This window comes from Bubalus kerabau, chromosome 4 (assembly GCF_029407905.1).
Source record: "Bubalus kerabau isolate K-KA32 ecotype Philippines breed swamp buffalo chromosome 4, PCC_UOA_SB_1v2, whole genome shotgun sequence".
Taxonomy (NCBI): Eukaryota; Metazoa; Chordata; class Mammalia; order Artiodactyla; family Bovidae; genus Bubalus; species Bubalus kerabau.
In genome coordinates this window covers 65539725-65561310 of record NC_073627.1, presented here as the reverse complement: position 1 = coordinate 65561310, position 21586 = coordinate 65539725, and the positions used below count along the sequence as shown (strand labels likewise).

The following is a 21586-nucleotide window of genomic DNA, read 5'->3' as shown; positions in this document are numbered from 1 at the left end:
TGTGGTTGAATATGTATGATCTTCTTTGCTTTCTGCAATTGCTGGACACTTAGATTTCCAGCATGGCCACTTCAGGATCTTTTCAATAACAAATATGTGTGCTCCCACATATGCTTTAATCAGCACTCTCAGATGTTTCTTTTGAGACAGACCTTTCCATTATGTTGTTTACTAAAATGTAGAAAGTTTTGACATGTGTGATTTTGTTACACAGATAGTGTGTGTGTGTCCAACTCTTTGCAAACCCTTGGACTGTAGCCTTCCAGGCTCCTCTGCCCATGGAATTCCCCAGGCCAGAAAGAATACCAGAGCAGCTAACTGTTCCCTTCTCCAGAGGATCTTTCTAACCCAGGGATCGAACCCAGGTCTCCGGCATATAAGGTGGATTCTTTAATATTTGAGCCACCAGGGAAGCCCATAGGTAGTATAAACCCTGAGCAAAAAAGAAAAAAAAATGTTTATCTACAAAGGAGAAGACTGAGTTCTGAGATGCTGTGAGATTTTTCTTTCTTCAGTAATAGGTTTTTAAAATTGTTTGCTCTTCTGTGTAAGAGGTGCTTTGACTGAGTTTGAACAGCAGGCAAAAAGACAAAAAAAAAAAAAAGAAACAAAAAAACTCTATGTATTCTCCTGTTTAAAAAAAAAAAAAAAAAGGAGATGAGCCCTACCCCCAACTAAGGCATTGAGTTACTGTGCCAAAGTCACACTTTTAACTTATCTGATTAATCTGATGAATTCATTTGGTAACATATAACATTCAATGTTCCAGAATTGTATCATCTTTTTTGGTGCCATAAAATGCTAGGGAGTGCCAGTTTAGGAGCCTTAAACAAAACCTTGAACATTTTTTTTTTAAATTTTATTGCTGTTTTTGGTAAATAGTGAGGCAATTCTAGGTAGTTATTTCTATACCCTCTATCTGTAAGGTTTGATGGTTATTGAATGTGGAATTGGGAAGCATTACTTATATTCCAGAATTCCACACTAATTAACAACTCCTCAGTTTCATTCTGCTCCTTGTGTTTTGGTAAACCCTGGTTCATTTAATTTAGTGAACACCGTCACTTTTTTGCTATCTCCTGGATCCAAGTGAAAAAAGAATTGTAAAAGGCAGAGGGGAAAGAATAGCTTTAGTGCAGAGAGAAGAATGTTTCCTCTCTGAGGCACGAAGGTGTCACATCCTCTACATCCAGCTGTTTAATGGAAAATCCAGGTGGTAAAGACAAAGAGGACAAATTTTGTGTCTTTGTCTTTTTATTTCTCTGTCTCTGCCAGTCAGATGGGGAAGACTGAATATGAATAATTGCATTTTATTAAGAAGCCATTTTTGAAATGTTGGAAATTTTGTTTCTTTTCCTCAAACAGAAAGGAGCAGATTTTACAAAAATTTAAGTGACTTGTAAGTGATAAAATTAAAATAAACACAAATATTTTTATCACTTAAATTCAGGGCGAGCACTGAGTCAAATAAGAAAATTGAAAACAAAGATCTTTATAATCAATACATAGCAATTCTTAGTGTCAACCTTCCATTAAACATTGAAGAAGAAAAGAAGCACAAAAGTAGTGAAGTGCAAGTATCAGAGAACATATGTGATGCTGCTGATGAGAATGGATTGTTTCAGCAGAGAAAGAGTGGAGGAAACAGCAACCAGGAGTTTCCTGCTATGCAGAATGAGGGTTCTGATAGGTAATCCTATATCAATATTTAACAGCATGTCCCTTGTTATTTTCCTATAAAATAATTTCTAACTTGAGCTAATGTTTATGATATACAGATTTTATATTTTATAAGAGAAATAGTTATTTTTAATATTCTTGTCCTTTAGCCTTATTCCTAGAGTTCCTTTGTTAACATACCACCCTGTTACATATTAGAGTATTCTGGATTTGACTGCATATTTGCCTTAATCAGTGTGTTATATATTTACATTTGTTTTGTCACTGATGAACATCCTTTCATTTCAGTTTGAGGACTTCTTTCAGCATTTCTCATGAGGCGGGACTAGTGGTGATGAGCTCCATCAGGTTTGCTTTGTCTGGGACAGTTTTTATTTCTCTTTCATTTCTGAAAGACAACTTTTCTGGAAAGAGTACTCTTGGATGGCAGGTTTTTCTATCCTAGCACTTTGAGTATGTCCATGGATGGAGGCCAAATTGCTGTTGGTGGCAGGAGAACAAGGGAGGCATCTGTCTTTCAGACATGATGCTGCTGTTGCTGCATCATGTGGGTGGTTTAAAAGTGAGCCCTCCTCCCCGGCCAAATATTTCCTTGATTTCTTCTTTCATGGTATATGTGCCTCATGTCATTTAAAATACCACCTAAATTAAGTGTGGCTTTTTTTTTTCTGTGAATTCTCTTTTTCATTTATTTTTGGCTGCTCTGGGTCTTTGCTGCTGCAGTGCTTGGGCTTCTCAGTGTGGTGGCTTCTCCTGATGCTGAGCATGGGCGCTAGGGTGCTGGCTTTAGTAGCTGTGGAGCACGGTTTAGTTGCACCATGGCACGCGGGATCTTCCCTGACCAGGAATGGAATGCCTGCCCCCTTTATTGGTAGGTGGACTTCTAAGCACTGGACCACCAGGAAGTCCCTAAATTCACCATTATTATATTTAGAAGCAAAACAATATAGTGTAAATCTACTTAGGACTCCCACGTCTAAAAGTCAAGGTGCTTAGCCAGTGGACTCCAGGTTTTCAGTGTAGCCCTTGAGGTTCTTCTCAGTGTCTTCCAGATGCATCTCTCTACTTTCTTCCATGTATTTTGTGCTCTTCCTTCCAGGTTCCTCGGAAACAACCCAGATGCCCTGTGCCTAATGTTTGTGCTCACATTCGACTCTCCAAGTAGAATGATTTTCTCCCTTTTCTGTTTCTTATGACCTCCTTTCTTCACTTCTTCTGTAAATCCTTCCTTATTTCATTTATCACTTTCATATGTCAACTTTTATATATCATATTGTATCATAATCATATCTGTGTTTGAAGGAAGAATTTGTTTTCTTGCATATGGTTGGTACTCTATAACTGTTTTGTGAATTAATCAATGCTTTAAGATGGGTAAGAGTTGGAATTTTATAAGAATTGTTTTTTTTTTAATTCTTTATCAGTTGAATTATTAGAAAACATTGGCTCTTTTGTGGACTTTTTAAAGTAGCGATCCTGGTGTGCACAGGAAGGAAGTAAAGAAAAAGAACGATGACAAATGGACACCAGAAGAACGTGTGATTGCACCAATATTTGAAAAGACCGATTCACTGACTGGTGGTCTGCTGCACTTGAATGATGACAGCATTTTAAGGGAAGCGGATCAGGGTGATGACAGGTACATTCTCCAGATTTCTTGTTTGTAGGGGAAGAAATATTAGCACTGACTACTTCTTCTGGAAATAGAGCAGCATTATACAGTGCTCAGGCCAAGACAAGAGATTGCTCAACTCTAGAGGACGAACACTGCTGAAAGGTTAAGGTAAGGACCAGTGCCTTTGGCTGGAAGTCATTTCAGTAAATAGTCCCCTTGGAAGCTGGACTGTAATGAATACACATAAACATTCAGTAGTGAATGTTATTAGGGCAGGCAATGAAGAACTGGATGGTAACTGAAGAGGAATGTGGAGTTCACAGGTGTTACTTGTTTTATGTTAAGAAGGGAGCTTTTAGAGTATGTATGCTATTGGAGGGAGAAGGCAATGGCAACCCACTCCAGTACTCTTGCCTGGCAAATCCCATGGACAGAGGAGCCTGGTAGGCTACAGTCCATGGGGTCGCTAGGCATCAGACACGCCTGAGCGACTTCACTTTCACTGTTCACTTTCATGCATTGGAGAAGGAAATGGCAACCCACTCCAGTGTTCTTGCCTGGAGAATCCCAGGGACGGGGGAGCCTGGTGGGCTGCCATCTATGCGGTCGCACAGAGTCGGACACGGCTGAAGTGACTTAGCAGTAGCAGCAACATGCTATTGGAAATGAGCCAGCAGAGGGCGTGTTTATTTAGTTTAGTCTTGTTTGCATTTCCAATACTAGAAAGCTTATTGATTGTGTGACATTATCTTTAAACTATTACAGTAAAATAAATGATGTTCAAGCTGGTTTTAGAAAATGCAGAGGAACCAGGGATCAAATTGCCAACATCCGCTGGATCATGGAAAAAGCAAGAGAGTTCCAGAAAAACATCTATTTCTGCTTTATTGACTATGCCAAAGACTTTGACTGTGTGGATCACAATAAACTGTGGAAAATTCTGAAAGAGATGGGAATACCAGACCACCTGAACTGCCTCTTGAGAAATCTGTATGCAGGTCAGGAAGCAACAGTTAGAACCAGACATGGAACAACAGACTGGTTCCAAATAGGAAAAGGAATACGTCAAGGCTGTATATTGTCACCCTGCTTATTTAACTTCTATGCAGAGTACATCATGAGAAATGCTGGCCTGGAAGAAACACAAGCTGGAATCAAGATTGCCAGGAAAAATATAAATAACCTCAGATATGCAGATAACACCACCTTTATGGCAGAAAGTGAAGAGGAACTAAAAATCCTCTTGATGAAAGTGAAAGTGGGGAGTGAAAAAGTTGGATTAAAATTCAAAATTCAGAAAACGAAGATCATGGCATCCGGTCCCATCACTTCATGGGAAATAGATGGGGAAACACTGAAAACAGTGTCAGACTTTATTTTGGGGGGCTCCAAAATTACTGCAGATGGTGACTGCAGCCATGAAATTAAAAGACGCTTACTCCTTGGAAGGAAAGTTATGACCAACCTAGATAGCATATTAAAAAGCAGAGACATTACTTTGCCAACAAAGGTCCATCTAGTCAAGGCTATGATTTTTCCTGTAGTCATGTATAGATGTGAGAGTTGGACTGTGAAGAAGGCTGAGCGCTGAAGAATTGATGCTTTTGAACTGTGGTGTTGGAGAAGACTCTTGAGAGTCCCTTGGACTGTAAGGAGATCCAACCAATCCATTCTGAAGGAGATCAGCCCTGGGATTTCTTTGGAAGGAATGATGCTAAAGCTGAAACTCCAGTACTTTGGCCACCTCATGTGAAGAGTTGAATCATTGGAAAAGATTCTGATGCTGGGAGAGATTGCGGGCAGGAGGAGATGGGGACGACAGAGGATGAGATGGCTGGATGGCATCACTGACTCGATGGACGTGAGTCTGAGTGAACTCCGGGAGTTGGTGATGGACAGGGAGGCCTGGCGTGCTGTGATTCATGGGGTCACAAAGAGTCGGACACGACTGAGCGACTGAACTGAACTGAACTGTACATAATACTTCTGTTCATGTATAGTTTTACGGTAAGGGCTTGTTCATTGGTTCTGAAGTGTAATATTTCTATGTAATGGAATATGCAGATGATTGCTTAAGTTAATTCTATCATATATAGACTTTCAAAAATTACATAATTGTGAATTTACAAACACTTAGGCTATACTGAATAGGATATGGTCATTTCTTTATGATTCTAGTTGATAGTAAATTGGTGAGTAGCTATGATTTTCTAAGGTGCTCTGAAACATCACATCATATTAACTTCATAGTTGTTTATAGATTCTAGGGAAAAGGGGAAGATTTTGTTTATATTCAATAGAAAAACATTATTAGCAGTCTTTCACAAATTATTCCTTTTACATGATAAAGATCTAAATGACAAAACCCGTGCTTCCTTTACTAAGCTTGTCATTAACACATACTGTGTGCTCAATACATGTATGTCAGATGCATGAAGAAACAGCAGAATGGGTGAATGAATGCCTATTGATGAATTTCTTTACAGAAAACAAAACGTTGTTGACAGTAGATTTGCAGATTTGCCTACTTCTGAAGTCTTTTTAATTTTTTAGAAATATGTTTTAAGATTCAAAAATCATTATTTATAGCTATAGGTAGGCCTGAAATAATACTATAGATACATTTGCTATCATATTACTTAAAAAAACTTTTCAGTATTACTTTCTCAGCATATTTTGGAAGAGCAGTGTTGAAGCCAGACTTCCCGGGTCTGTTGGTGACATGCTGAGTGGGCTTGGGCAAGTTCCTCAGCCTTTGTGTGCTCCATTTCTTCCTATACCTATCTCCCAGAATGACTGTGAGGATTAAAATGCCTTTACGACATGTCAATTGCTTCTAATGATGCATGGCCGACGCATAGGACATCCTCAAAAAGCTAATACTTGGTTATTCAAATGGATTTCTTTCTTAGAAGGACTGAAGGAATACCTCCCAGAAAGGTCATATTGCCATAAAAGTTAGTTCCTATGGAAAAGGACAGGTGCAAAAAACACTGGTATACTGTTTCCTATCACACAACGCAAGTAACTTTACGTTTTTCCTTTTCCTTGGATCTAACTTTAATACTTTGTTAACATTACTGATATATTTTCTGTGTCCTTTAATGCTGCTCTTATTTATTTCTGCATCCTTTATAGACAATTACTTGCCAATGCAAAGGGCTTATATACAAAAGAAAAGTTTAGGTATTGTTTGTATTTTTGAATATTTAATATTAGCCTGAAAAGAATCATTTGTTCTTTTAGGCCTGCAAGGAAAACACCGTATGAAAAGAAGAAGGTATAGTAAAAAAAAAAAAAAGAAAATGAACTTTCAAAAATATCCTTGTGGAAATAATTTGTCAAAGGAATAGTGGTAAAATAGAAAATCTTCCTTTGTTGTAGAGAAGTTTACTTTGAACACATCATTTAGAAACACTGTTGATAAAGTTATCCTTTTGTTAAAAATCTCTTCTTTTAAGAAATGTCTGATTTTGTTTTGATACCTAGATTTATTACCTCTGTACACTTGGTGTATTTATACATAATTTAAGGACATTGTGAAACAGTATTGTTTATGTGTAGGTCAAAGAACAAATTAATTACATGAACGAACTGGATGACTTAACTCAGTCGTCTGAGACTGTTTCTCAGGATGGTGATGTGCTTTACTCTATGAATTCCACGTTGCAAGTAGAACCTCTCAATGTGGGGTGTAAAGGTAGGACTGCAGTGTAAATGTTAATGGAAAGCATGTCTGTGTATAGAGTAGTGATATATGCACACCTTGTCAGTACTGCTCTAGAGCCAGGGATATGCTACAGTGCTGTGGATCTCAGAAGTTTGATTTGCATTAAAAGGACATGAAAGTGAGTGTATACTTTGAGCCACAGGCCTATGATACTCTCACTCACTGTACCTTCTGTTGACTCTTCTTCTTTCCTATGCCTTCACCCATGGTCAGGTCAGCATCATTTTCCTCCTAGAGTAACTGAAATAATCTCAGGACTTCTTTCCCTGCCACTCCACCTGGCACAACCTCAGTCTGCACAGCAACTGTAATTATTGCCTATTTTTAAACATTCAGGTCTCATCATGCTACTCCCTTGCTTCAAGCCCAAATGTTGCCTCTCTTTGCTGTGTGGTTAAAGGTCACAATTGTGTGGTTCCATATGGTTTTAGTTTTCACACTTCTTTCTACATGAATTCTATAATCAGCTTGTCAGTTCCCTAAAATGTCTGCTGGTCTTAACGTTTTCATTTTCCTTCAGTTCAAAATACTTTGTACTTTCTCTTTTCATTACCTCTTTGATCCAAGGATTATTTAGATCAGTGTGATTTAGTTTCCAAATATTGAGAGTTTTCCAGAGATCCTTCTGTGCTCTTGCTTCTCATGATTCATTAGGTGCATCCAGAGGGACCCTGGGGTCAGGGCTGGTTATTTCCTGCCTTGGAGGCAAGACCTTGCTGACTACCCTGTTCATTCTGCTGGTACCTAGGAACTTTTCTGCCTGGTTCATGAGAATAGATAGAATTCCTGGGACTGAGTGAGCACCAATCACAGGTTCCTATAGTCTTTTCAGATGGTTTCTCCCTGGTCTCAGGTGGTTTCTCCCAGATGGGCTCTGTTCGTTCCTCTGCTGAATACCCGAGGGGTTCCTCCTCAGATCTCCAGGGTCCTTTTTTTCTCTCTTCCACTGTCTCCTCTCTGTGGTTCTGATCTGTGATCTCTGCCCACTTTGGTTTCACCAGACTGTCAGCTTCATCACCTCTGTCAGGGAGTCTGGCTAACTCAGCTTCCATTCCTTCTCCTTGTGTTGGTGCCTGGAAATTCTCTCAAGGCAGTGAGCTGGAGCATCCCTTAGGCTAACCACGTGTGTTTCCAGGATCATTATCTTCCATTCTCTGAAGTCCTTTGTCATGAAAATCATTGTTTAATGTATTTTGTTGGCATTATTTTTGCTCGCTCCACTCAGGAAGGTAAATCAGTAGTTGTTTACTCTGTCTTGGTTAAAAACATAATGGCAGCTGGAGACTGTCCACAGGGTTGTTCTTCCTACTGTACTTACTACTTCCTGCTCATCCTTCATTTCTCAGTGTGACATCTCTTCCCCAGGGAAATCTTTCCTGGACCTATGTCTATGTCAAGTTCTGTTATGTGATCATAGAACTCTCTTTTCTTAGAGTATATATTTGAGTTCATAATTATTTTATTTGTCTTTGTCTTCTACTAGACTTAAAGCTAAACAAGAGCCAGGGTCACCTGTTTTATTTGCAGAGCTTAGAATAATGTCTTCCACATTATAGACCCTTAATACTTATTCAGTGCGTAGATAAGTGAACCTGAAAGGCACAATCCTTTATACTCAAAAATTACTCACATAATTTTTTTTTGTTTCTATCTTTGTTTTCTTCATCATACAGACTCTGTTAGCTTGTTGAAAATTCAAGATATGATTCTTTTGCATGAAAGATTAGTAGATTTTCAAAGAAGCCAAAGAAGCCACTGTGAACTACTTAGAGGATAATTTTACAGAATGAAAAGTAAGGTTCGTGGGCTAAAAAAGAGCTGTCAAAACCAAAGAAGTGAAATCACAGTTAGAGCATCAGAAAGTGGAATGGGAACAAGAGCTCAGCAGCTTGAGGTACTGTACACCTTGCTTTTAAAGAAACATTTGAACTATTGTTTCCTTTAATACTGCAGAAATGTAGACATGTTATAAGGACTAATTTATCCTCCAGGATTTTACAGAGGAGAAAGTGTTACTAGTATTGTGGAGTGTGAAATTCTTGGAAATAATATAGTAGATTCCTAACAGTGAACGCTTCTAATAACTTAATGTATATTTTTCAAAATCATCATTTTCATGACCATACAGAAGTTCACCATAATGGAAAGCCCATCAAAGATTTACCAAATTCACTTTCAGTTGTTTTTCACTTTTCTGTATTCTATTTAATACTGCAAGGAGCACATTTTCTATAAATTCATTTCTACCTTTCTAATTATTTTAAATACATTTTCTTTAATAATATCATATAATTTGGTCAAAGTATGAGAACTTAAAAATGGTCTGTGATCTATATTTCTAAACTATTCTTAGGAAAGTTTATATTACTTTACATTCCCACCCGCAGATTTATGAAGTAGCCATTTTTCTCAAGAGAAAATGAAAACAAAATTTTATGCAGTTTTATTCTTAACCCTCTGTCTGAAAACAGTGACCATTATAAGTGTTTTTCATTGTATTCCCCCCACGTTTACTATTTTAAACATTGTGAAGAGGGAACGAAAGTTATTGCAGCACTGAATAATCTCATGATTTTCTAAGAAGAGCTTTAAATTTTGCAGATTCACCTTAAAGCAAGAAGAAGAGAATAGAAGAAATGCCAAGATGTTATATGAAAAAATGAGGGAGCATTTAAGAAGAAAAGAAGACCAATATAGTAAAGAAGTTGAAGTGAAACAGCACCTAGAACTCACTTTCCAAGCAGTAGAAGTGATAGTGAAGACAGAGAGAAATAATCTGAATCAGGTAGAGTAATCTTTGGTGAAAATTTCAAATTTCTAACATGATTTTATCAATATTATTTATAATATTCCCTTTTTAAAAATGCCATTTATTTAGTGTCATTTTGTTTAGTGTTATAGGAAATTTTAGGTTAATTGTTAAAAACAAAAGAAAAGAATATTCAGAGTTCCCAAAGTAACAAGGCTGGAAATAAGAAATGTATGATCCTGACATGCTGGGTGCACTTTTTCGAGTAGAATGAGGAAGAGGTCATGTCAGTAGCTCACACAATAGATACTGAGAAACCACAGGGTTGAGAATGGTGTAGAAACTGGAAGTTAAGCTCTCAGCTCACCTCAGACAACCAGTTCTTCAGCCTTGACGGACCATTCGTGAATGAATAGGTCTAGAAGAGAAGGGGCGCTGGGAGGGACCCATCGTGCCTAATTTTACATCAACTTGCCTCTGGCAGGCGACTGAGGGTCGTGGATCCCCCTCCCTCTGTGCCCGTCAGCCCTCCAGTCCACCTGCCCCATGAACAACTCAGAGCTGGCTCCAGCTTTCCCAGCTGCATTCTCCCTCACAGCAAAGTCCTCAAGGACAGGTGATAACTGGCGTCCTTGAGAGGTGCAGGGATTTTTTTCCAGTAGTTGGTAGAAATTAGACACTCTTGAAGTTGGTTGTCCTTCCTTCTGCAGAGTTCTCGAGTGGCATCTCACAGAAGAGAAATTTGCTTCCACACCCGATGTCCCTCTCAAACATGGACTGCGTCCCATCCCTGAGGTCCTAGCAGCAGATCTCCCACAATAAAAAGCTCTCAGTAAGAGCTCGGGAAAGTAGTATTTGTAATTCAAATCCATTTGTCTAAAGCAGTCAGGTAGTAACATATGATGGCCTCATCCGAGGAGAGGCCTTTAATATTTTCCATAGGAATCGATCTCAAATCTTTTGTGACTATCTCAGAGGAGCCGGCACCCTGATAATGGTTTAGTCAAGGAAGACCATGTGTGTTCCACCATCGACTGTGCTACCCGACCAAGTTCCTCTGCTTTGGAGTGAACGTGTCGGTCACTCCATGCACGTCGTCACCTTCAGTGTCTGAATCAGAGTCCATTCTTGGTTCCACTGTCGTTTCTTTAACCAATACCCTGTCAACGACCTTTTCACATCATTTACTGTTTTTCATTTTGTAAAAACTGTGACAGCAGTTCTAAAAACACTTTTGAACACTTTAAAAACGTGTTTCTTTAGAATAAATTTATAAAAGTGCCTCCCCCGCACCAAGCTGGGGGCGGGGGGTGGGGACTCTTGCTACCAATTAAAGATATTCTGGGTTATGGTAATAATTTCACTTCCTCAATTGATCATTAGGTTATTTATCACTTCCCCTAATGGTAAGGAGGAAACTATAGGCAGTTCAGAGACCACATTTTGGATGGGATTCTTCTACTTGTGAGAAAATGAGCACTCTGCTCTGTGAGTGTCCTATTTCAGTACAAGGAACTTTTGAAAACAGTGATAGATATGGCATAATATATATTTAGTGATAGTTATTAAGTGTTTTTCATTGTATTTTCCCCATCTTACTATTTTAAACATGGAGAGATAATGAAAGTTATTGCAGCAGCAAATAATCTCATAGTTTTCTAAGAGCTTTCTAAATTTTAGCTTATTTACCATTAGTGTATGTACCATGAATGAAATAGGAAGCTTATTTTTTATTGATATGTTTGTAGTAGAGACATGTGGTTTGATGTAAGAATACTGCTGCTACTGCTGCTAAGTCGCTTCAGTCGTGTCTGACTCTGTGAGACCCCATAGACGGCAGCCCACCAGGCTCCCCCATCCCTGGGATTCTCCAGGCAAGAATACAGGAGTGGGTTGCCATTTCCTTCTCCAATGCATGACAGTGAAAAGTGAAAGTGAAGTCGCTCAGTCGTGTCCAACCCTCAGCAACCCCATGGACTGGAGCCTTCCAGGCTCCTCCGTCCATGGGATTTTCCAGACAAAAGTACCAGAATGGGGTGCCATTGCCTTCTCCGTAAGACTAGTAGAGTCCAAAGACCTGGTAAAAAGGCATGCAGCTTACTCATATTTTTAACTTTTTCCTTTCCAAAATCATTACAGCTCATGAGTTAATTAATGTTTGTAGAAGTGCCTAGTACAGTTGTCAATAGGTGTAATTCTTGTAATTGCCTATTAAAATGTTATAAGGTAGCATATTCTCAAGGAAAAACCTTTTGTACAAAATTTAGTGTATTTATACAGAGTTAAGGCTCTTACTGTGAAGTAGATATATAGGAGGTATCAAATGCTGTGTTTATAAACCTAGCAAGTGGTGTGGTTTATTGAATTATAGTTGATTAACAATATTCTGTTAGTTTCAGGTGTACAGCTCAGTGATTCAGATATATATGTATATGTGTGTATATATTATATAAATGGGGCTTCCCTGCTGGTTCAGACTGTAAAGAATCTGCCTGCAATGCAGGAGACCTGGGTTCAGTCCTTGGGTTGGGAATATCCCCTGGAGAAGGTGGAGAAGGCAATGGCACCCCACTCCAGTACTCTTGCCTGGAAAATTGCATGGGCAGAGGAGCCTGGTAGGCTGCAGTCTGTGGGGTCGCTAAGAGTCAGACACGACTGAGCGACTTCACGTTCATGTTTCACTTTCATGATTGGAGAAGGAAATGGCAACCCACTCCAGTGTCCTTTCCTGGAAAATCCCAGGGATGGGGGAGGCTGGTGGGCTGCAGTCTATGGGGTCGCACAGAGTCAGACACGACTGAAGTGACTTAGCAGCAATAGCAGCAGCAGCCTGGAGAAGGAAATGGCTACCCATTCCAGTATTCTTGCCTGGGAAATTCCATGGACACAGGATCCTGGCAGGCTATAGTCTATGGGGTCCCAAAGAGTTGGACATGACTGAGTGACTAATACACATACACACTCACTCACACATATGCTCACATGTACACACATATTCCGTTTCAGATTCTTATTGCAGAATATTGTGTAGTTCCTTATGTTGTACAGTAGATCTCTGTTGGTTATTTTATATCTACTAGTGTGTATATGTTAATCTCAACATCCTAATTTATCCCTTCCCCTACCCTGCTTTCCCCTGTGGTCACCATAAGTTTGTTTTCTGTGTCTATGAGTCTCTTTCTGTTGTGTGAATAAATTCATTTTAGATTCTACATATAAGCAGTATGATATAATACTTGTCTCTGATTTATATCACTTAGGGTGATAATGTCTAGGTCCATCCCTGTTGCTGCAAATAGCATTATTCCATTCTTTTTTATGGCTTACTAGTTTTCCATTATATAAATATTCCACATCAGATGCAATTTTTAAGTGTAGTCAGATCTGTAAATCTTTTATTTTAAGCCTTCTGGGTTTGTTGTAGTTCAGAGAGAAGCCTTTCCAGTACTGAGCTTCTTGAAAAGTCTCTTGGGATTTCTTTTTGACTTTCGTGGATTCATTGTCTTCCATTAAATTTTTGAAACTTTGGGAATTTCTGCTTGTATAAAGTCTGAGGATTGAATTGAACCTTATTTTTTCCTGTTGGAGATGCACTTGGTGCAGTATTTTCATTGTATAAACATACAAGTTAGTCTTTCATTTCAGAAGAAATCATGGAATGTCACTTTAGTGAATACTAGCTAAAGATCTCCTTTGTTTCACTTAGGTTTATGATAGTTGTGAAGAAACAGAAGACCTGTTGCACAAAAAGCACATGCTGCAGGAGGAAATTGCCATGCTAAGACTGGAGATAGATGCACTGAAAAATCAGCACCGGGAAAAGGAAGAGAACTATTTTGAGGACATTGAAATTCTCAAAGTAAAGAATGATAATCTTTAAAAGGCAATAAAACTGAATGAGGAAAGGTTAACAAAAACTATATCCCACTATACAGGCCAGCTTAATGGTCTGACATCTGAGAAAACAATGCTAAACTCTAAGCTGGAGAACAAAAAAGAAAGTAAACAAAGACTGGAAACAGAAGTGAAATCCTACCATTCTAGACTGGCTGCTGCCTTACATGATCATGATCAAGGTCAGACATCAAAAAGAGATCTGGAACTTGCCTTCCAGAGAGCAAGAGACGAGTGGTTATCCTTGTGGGACAAAATGAAGTATGATGTGGCTAACCTAAAAGATAACAACGAGATGCTTTCCCAGCAACTATCTACAGTGGAAAGTATTTTCTTTCTTTTTTTTTTTTTGTGATCATATGATTCTTTTTTTTTTTAATTTTATTTTAAACTTTACAATATTGTATTAGTTTTGCCAAATATCGAAATGAATCCACCACAGGTATACCTGTGTTCCCCATCCTGAACCCTCTTCCCTCCTCCCTCCCCATACCCTCCCTCTGGGTTGCCCCAGTGCACCAGCCCCAAGCATCCAGTATCGTGCATCGAACCTGGACTGGTGACTCGTTTCATACATGATATTATACATGTTTCAATGCCATTCTCCCAAATCTCTCCACCCTCTCCCTCTCCCACAGAGTCCATAAGACTGATCTATACATCAGTGTCTCTTTTGCTGTCTCGTTCACAGGGTTATTGTTACCATATTTCTAAATTCCATATATATGCATTAGTATAAATAAGCTGAAAATCAAGCTGCATTACACGAGAGATGATCTTAGAGAAAAAACTTTGATGTTAGAACGTGTCCAGAGAGATCTAAGGCAATTAGAGTGTCAAAAGCAGGAAACTGAACACAATGTATCAGGCTTAACAAGGCAAAGTGAATACATACCTTGGAAAGCAGGAATCCTTAGAGGAGAGATTATTTCAACTCCAGAGTGAAAACATGTTGCTCCGACAGCAACCGGGTAATGCCTACAGTAAAGAGAAGACGGTCATTAGCATCCAAGACCAGTTTCAGCAGATCGTGAGAAAACTTCAGGCCAAATATGAGAAACAAGGTCTGATGCTGGAGAAAAGAAACAAGGAGTTAATCAAGGAATGGAATCATTTAAAAGAGAGAATGTATTGGTACGAAAATGAGAAAGCAGAAGGAAAAGTGAGCATCCAGAAGGAGAAATAATTCTCAGACTTCCTGAAAGAAAGTTCAAAGTGATTCTTGATTCTGGCTAAATGTTGAATCTAGTTGAATATAAAAAATACACAGGCTGTGAATCTATGGTCTCTAAACCAGCCTAAAAGCATACCTTGTATCCAGCAAATAAAAATTAGACCAAAGAAATCCTTTACTTTGTGTAGGGACATTGTGTCATTTATGAAATGTTAAGAAATTTAGTTCTAAATTGTTAACATAGACAGGTACTAGTTACTTACTCTTTATTAAGGTAATAATTTTAATTTTTATGTTACCACATTTCAGTATCATGACGAAGCAGATAAATGAAATGCTCAAACCTGAAATAAATATTTTGAAATGAAGCTTCAGTTACCTGGATTATCTTGATAGTCAATTCCAGGTTTCCCAGAGGCTGTATTTTATATATCGTACTTTGGCTTCAGTAGCTTGTCATAGCTTTTTATTATATTTGTTGGTACAATTTTATTTTTATTCATGTGAATTTGAGTTAATATGGGAAACATTTTAGCCTTGAATCATTTATTCTTAAAGACTCTCAACTCTTCAAATGCATCTACTTATCATTAAATCATAATTTGGGACTCAGGTGGTGAGCTTTAGCAAAACTATTCTTGATTTAATCTTCCCACTACTATTTATGATTTACTTTAACATTTTTACAAACAATTTGCTCATAATTATCATTTTAAGTATCAATTACTATCATTTGAATACAAGCTTGTCCTCTAAAAATGAAGGATGGCAGGATTCGTGAGCAGCAGGAATGGAGTGAGTCAGGGAGAGGGTTGTAGGAGCTGCAGTGTGGAGGCAGGTAGAGGCCAGGTTATCGAGGCTCCTTGAAGGGCATGGGAGCAAGCTCATTTTTTAAATTTCATTTTTCTTTTATATTGGAATATGGTTGATTTACAATTTTGTGTCAGTTTCAGATGTACAGCAAGTTGATTCAGTTATTCGTACACTATATCCATTATTTTTCAGTTCCTTTTTCCAGGTAGGTGACTACAGAATATTGAATAGAGCGGTTATCCAAGGGCAAAGGTGGGGAGGAGGGATAAATTAGGAGTTTGGGATTAATATAGACACACTACTATATATAAAATAGATAAGCCACAAGGAAATGGCCTCATTTTTCTCCTGAGGTAGGAATCTATTGGAAAGATCTGAGCACTGGTTGGAATATGTGAAGATCTCTGAGTTAATCAAAGCTTATAATAAAAAAGGAAAGGAAAATGTTTCCACACTGTTTCCACCGTGTGGAATTTTCCATCACTTTTCCCACCTACACACTCATTTCTTTCTGGACGTGAGGTGGCGAAGCTCTGCAGATTTATTGGGAGGGACAGGTCATGGACAGTGGGACCATATCCTTTGTCTGAGTAACTTAATATCAGGAAGGCTGTAGGCTGGCCCCTTCTGTGTCTATAACCAGAGTCAATGAGGAGGAAAAAAGAAGGTGAGTTGCTGTCTGTGGTGATAGTTTTCAAAGTCCATATGTTGGAGTTATCTATTATTAACATAACATAATAGTAAAGTGATTTGATTAACTAGTGACAGAGCATCTTATTAGGCAGTTGTGAGACAACTTCAACAGGAACTGGATGACGCTGTAAAAAAGCAGTCTATGTCGGAGCCGTCACTGAAAGTCATGTCATGTTATTGTGCTAAGTTAGAAGCAGAGGCACAGGATTTGAAGAACAATTGTAAACTACTACAACTATGTCAACTCACAAGTCAGGTATGTATGAAATTGAACGTGTTAACAGTTAATATGTAGGATAAAGTGTTTTGCTGCTGCTGCTGCTGCTAAGTCGCTTCAGTCGTGTCCGACTCTGTGTGACCCCATGGACGGCATCCCATGAGCCCCCCCACTGCCCTCCACACCCCGCATCCCTGGGATTCTCCAGGCAAGAACATTGGAGTGGGTTGCCATTTCCTTCTCCAATGCATAAAAGTGAAAAGTGAAAGTGAAGTCACTCAGTCGTGTCTGACTGTAGAGACCCCATGGACTGCAGCCTATCAGGCTCCTCCATCCATGGGATTTTCCAGGCAAGAGTACTGGAGTGGGGTGCCATCACCTTCTCTGATAAAGTGTTTTAGGACACTCATTTTCATGGACACTCATTTTCATGGTCAGCTTTCTTCTGTATTTTTGTTCCAAGTAACTTACTACAATTTTCTTATCTTTATAATGCACTCGTTCCTTAAACTCTGACTTTCATCCTACCATTTGCATTATATTACTTTTTTCTTATATTATTTACCCCTAGGAAAGTTGAGAATTGTGCCTCATTATTCACACAAGTTGAGAGCCTTTTTTTTTCTTGGAAACAATACTTTTTTAAGTGATAGCTGTATTACCATGATGAGCCAAGCTAGATTAAAACCAGAGGATAATATTAGTTTAATGGAACGTTCAGAAAATTATCATTTCTCATCTTTCCTTTTGTGAATGGCTGTAGAGTTCTGTAGATATTTATTTCATGGATTTCAGAATAACTTGTGCAGAAAGAGTATTATACAAACCAGTTGAAGTTTAGGCATTGCTTTCTTTCCTTTTCATTTTAAGGATATTGTAAAAGCATGGAGGTACTCAGATGGCATAGAATACATACATCCAAACTAGAGAATTAAGAAGATTATCTGGATCCTGCCATTGGATTTTTTTTAAAAGCTATTGAGATATAATTCACATATCATAGAATTCACCCACTCAACATGTGTAGTTCAGTACCTCTTAGTCTAGAGAGGTGTAACTGGTGACTACAGTCAATTTTAGAGCATTTCCATCACCCCCTAAAAGAAACCCTGCATCCCTTAGCCACCACCCATGGCCTCCCACCTCCCTCAGCCCCAGGCAACCTCCAGTCTAATATCTGTCTCTGTAGACATGCCTGTCCTCGGTATTTTATGTAAATGGAATCATGCAGTATGCTCCTTTGGGATTAGCTTTGCTCATTTGATGTCATGTTTTCACGGTTCATCCATGTGATACCAAGTATCAGTTCTTCCGTTTCTGTTGGCTGTCAACAGTAAGCTAAGCCATGTATCCATCATCACTTGATGGAGCTTTGGGTTGTTTCCACTTTGGGACTATTAATAATGCTGTTGTGAACACTGATTTCCATGATTCTGTGTGCACATGTTTTTATTTCCCTGTGGTTGGATCTTATCCTCAAAGTTAGCTGGCTGATTTCACCTTTTCTTGGCCCTTGCTCAGATTGTCCTTTCTGTCTTTACAGTTTCTTTTCCTCTTGGGTAGTCCTTCATTATTTCAGACCTGGCGCCCAGTCTCTCCTTAATGGAGCTTTCGTGACTGTCCAGCGCTTTGAGCCTTCTCACATCAGCTCTTGTTACCTAGTCTCTGAGGATAAGTTTAGCCCCTAATTTTACACTGTTGACATTTCTTCCATGAGGGGGAATCTTGGCTAAGTATACATTGTTGTAACAGGGAGTATTTATTGATATGCACAGCACTTGTCTTGCATAAATGGACAGTAACAAAGGATTACAAGAATGAGGCATTTTTTGTTGTTGCTGTTCAGAAAAATGTGTGGATCATCTCTGTAAACTGTTAGGAAATGGGATTTCTTTAACTTTGCAAATAATTCTCTTTGGAATGCAATTCAAATTAGCAAAAAGTCTTTGTACTTCAGAAAAAGGCTTATGGGATCAGAATCCATATTTGCAAGATTTATTAATTAGAGTCTTATTCTCACAGTCTTCTTTTGGGAGGGACTTATTAACTTAGCCATAGATAACTCAATACAGTATCCCTCAAACTTCTTTAAAATCCTGGGACATTAAGATGGGAGGAGGAGTAAGAGATATTCTATTAAGAGGTGACTTGTAGTCATTTTATGAAGAAAGATAGAAAAACATTATTGTAGAACAATAAAAGAGTGTAAAATCAAGTGCAATTGTTGTGTGACAAAGATGACAGTGAAGAATATACTTTGTGACTCTTGGTGGTTTGTACTTCTTTCTTGATTCTCTGAGTAATCTCTGGCCCTACAGTCTACAATACAAATACCATCATATTTATTTGATCCTGGGTTTGAGTTAGGCTGTGCTCAGTCCACTTTCTTCACTAGCAAACAGTATATTTTTATTCTTGAAGACTGATGATTTTCCAGCAGACCTGGAAACTGCATCTTCAAAATGTCTGCACCTGGATGCATAAAATCAAGTTTTTTGACAGGTGTTATTATCTATGAAACTAATGCAAAAGAAATGTAAAAAAACTAGAGAAGAAGAAAAAGAAGTTGGAGCAAGAAGTAGTGTACCTCAGAAGTAATATAGAAATGAATATGATAGAACACAATTAAGTAGAGCAATATCAACAGGAGATTGAAGAAAGAGCAAGACAGGATCTCGTAGAGAAATGAAAAGAAGTCAACCTATTTTTGCAGGTTAATTTGTTGATCTGTCATATGCTTGAATTCACTTTCACTGTACATTACATTTTGGATCTATACAAGTTACGTGTTTCCTCTACCTCCCTTAGAGCAGTTAGTTTTGTAGATTTCTGGAAGAAAGGGAGGCACTTGTTTTCCCTTTAAATATTTCAGTTTCCTTCGCAGTTATCACTAAATTGATCTTTCAGAATGATTCTCACTAGAGAATCCTTTTACTTATAAGACCAATTTGTAAAAAACAAGATCATTAGGAAGAAAATAAAATATTGTGATTTAAAACTGGTACCATCCTCTTGAATTATTCTTGTTGTCTTGTTCAGTTTTTAAAATTTTAAGTTGATCCTCTTATTCTTTGAATTATAAGATTATATAAGTACTACTATAACAGTGATTCCACTTTAATTTTATAATTCAGATTTAATTCATTTCACATTAATGATAATTGTTTTAAACTTCCACTCTTTTTTTTTTTTTTTCACCTTTGAAATCGCTCTCTGAATCATGGACTCAAAAGTAAAGGGAACAATTATAATTTTCCAGGTTAATGATTATTTTAAAAATGTTACCTTTTTCAATTTGCCTTAGACACAAGCTGAATTTCAACAGATGGAACTCAGAATTAAAGACTTGGAATCTGATCTCTCCAAAATGAAAAGTTTGCAACAAGATTCTAATAAAGCAAAGTTGGAAAAATATAAGCAACTCAACCTAGTAGAATATGAAGTTAGAAAGTCATTGGAAGATAAACTAGACAAGTCAAAACACAGAATCACAGAAACTAAATTTAGTTCATTAATTTGTCTCTAAAGCCTAATTTTTATAGAGTGGGGTACATGAGATTAGTAGGAAGTGAAAGCTAACTAGATGGTCACTGCTAAGGGGGTGCTTAAGACAAACTATTAGTACTGTATCAAGTTTTTCCACACTATGTAAAGGCATACTTATGAAATAGGGGGAAATTAACACATGGTTTAAAGGTAGGATAAATCACAAATTGGCTAAAAGTAATATAGTGACCTGACTGAGGGGTCTGGAGAATGGAAAGGGCAGATCCCACCTGCAGTGCCTAGTACAGGTTTCCCCACTATCTGAAAGCAGAGCACTCCTAGGAAGCCTTTCATAAGCCAAAGCAGCATAAAGCAAAGAAGCAGATACCGAGGACACATTCTGCTAGTCAATACATAAAATAAATATGTACATGTGAAGCACAGGTGCTCCCAGACAGGGTTTTGGGCTGTGGCGACTTGATGCTGAGATGCGGGGTGTGGCTTCTGGGGAAGGAGCTCAGTGGGGCCAGTCTCCCTGCTTGGGGAGTGCGATGCCTCTCAATGTAAAACCATACACTGAACACTGTTTAGAGTTTTGGATTTTTAAATGAGACCAGAAATTGTCTTCAGATTTTTTTTCCTCTATCATCAAAAACAGGTACTGACATAGGCCCTTTGTAGAAGTCAAGTAACATAAAGTGAACTTTGGAAAAGCAGGGGATACTTGTAATTGATCCTGGGGCTGTTTTAGCTCTTTTCAGCCTCACCCTTTGACTTTCTCATCCTCTCTTGAGATTGTGGCTCTAAGTGATACCTCAGAGCCAAAAGTTTAATTTCTCCGAGGTCATGAGTGAAACGTGTATACAAGGGTGGTGAAAGCAAATGCTTGAAAGTGGCTTTGTGGGGTGGGGTGTTTCTTCATCCCTGAACTGCTTCCTGGAGGCAGGTGTGTCCCAGAGGGCATCAGGTGTCAGTGTGAGGCCACCTCCCTTTCTCTCTGATGCCCTTTCTCTCCTCTCCCAACTGTGACTTGTTACTTGAGGAGCCCTAGACACATGTGTACTTCTTTAGAACAAGGTTACAACTATCATTGTTTACAGGAGGTCTGCTCTGCGTTTTCAAGTGTTTTCAGTTACAGTTTATTGGGAATTCCATTTACTATGTGGCAACTTTAAAAATGCTGATAATTCAGGGAAACGTGAGTAAAGTTAGTGTTTTCCATCTTCCCCAGGACACATGAGAGGCTGGCAGTGATCCGCAACAAACTTGAGGTGAAGAAAGAGAAGAACAGATCTTTACTCAGCCTTCTTAGCACAAGGCCAGTACTGGAGCCCCCTTGTTTTGGAAATTTCAATAATCCTTTAGTGCTCAACAGAAATCTTACTCCAAGAGCAAATGTAGGGTTTTCTACCTCAATTCCACGCCCTTTAAATAACAGCATGGAGACTTACTTGACCGAGGTTAGGTATGCTATCTTTTGTTCATTGGGTTTCAGATTTCTGATATGAATGATCCTTGTTTTTAATTTGGTGAAC

General features: G+C 38.4%; 1 protein-coding gene across 13 annotated transcripts in view; it reads left to right on the top strand.

Annotated features, from left to right (window-relative positions):
- LOC129649783 (putative coiled-coil domain-containing protein 144C) overlaps window positions 1-21586 on the top strand; it is a 137479-nt gene that overhangs the window by 1474 nt on the left and 114419 nt on the right. For 3 of the 13 annotated variants that reach the window (XR_008713268.1, XR_008713265.1, XR_008713264.1), the window contains exon 1: window positions 21180-21516. Coding sequence is in view for 2 of the 13 variants with exons in the window: in XM_055577600.1 (XP_055433575.1) it covers window positions 3149-3319; window positions 21283-21511 (400 nt within the window). In the remaining 11 variants the exon portion in view is untranslated. Of the gene's footprint in view, window positions 1-3148; window positions 3320-20449; window positions 20710-21176; window positions 21517-21586 lie in introns of those variants that run through there. The other 10 variants (XR_008713269.1, XR_008713266.1, XR_008713263.1 and 7 more) reach the window with 7 other exon arrangements.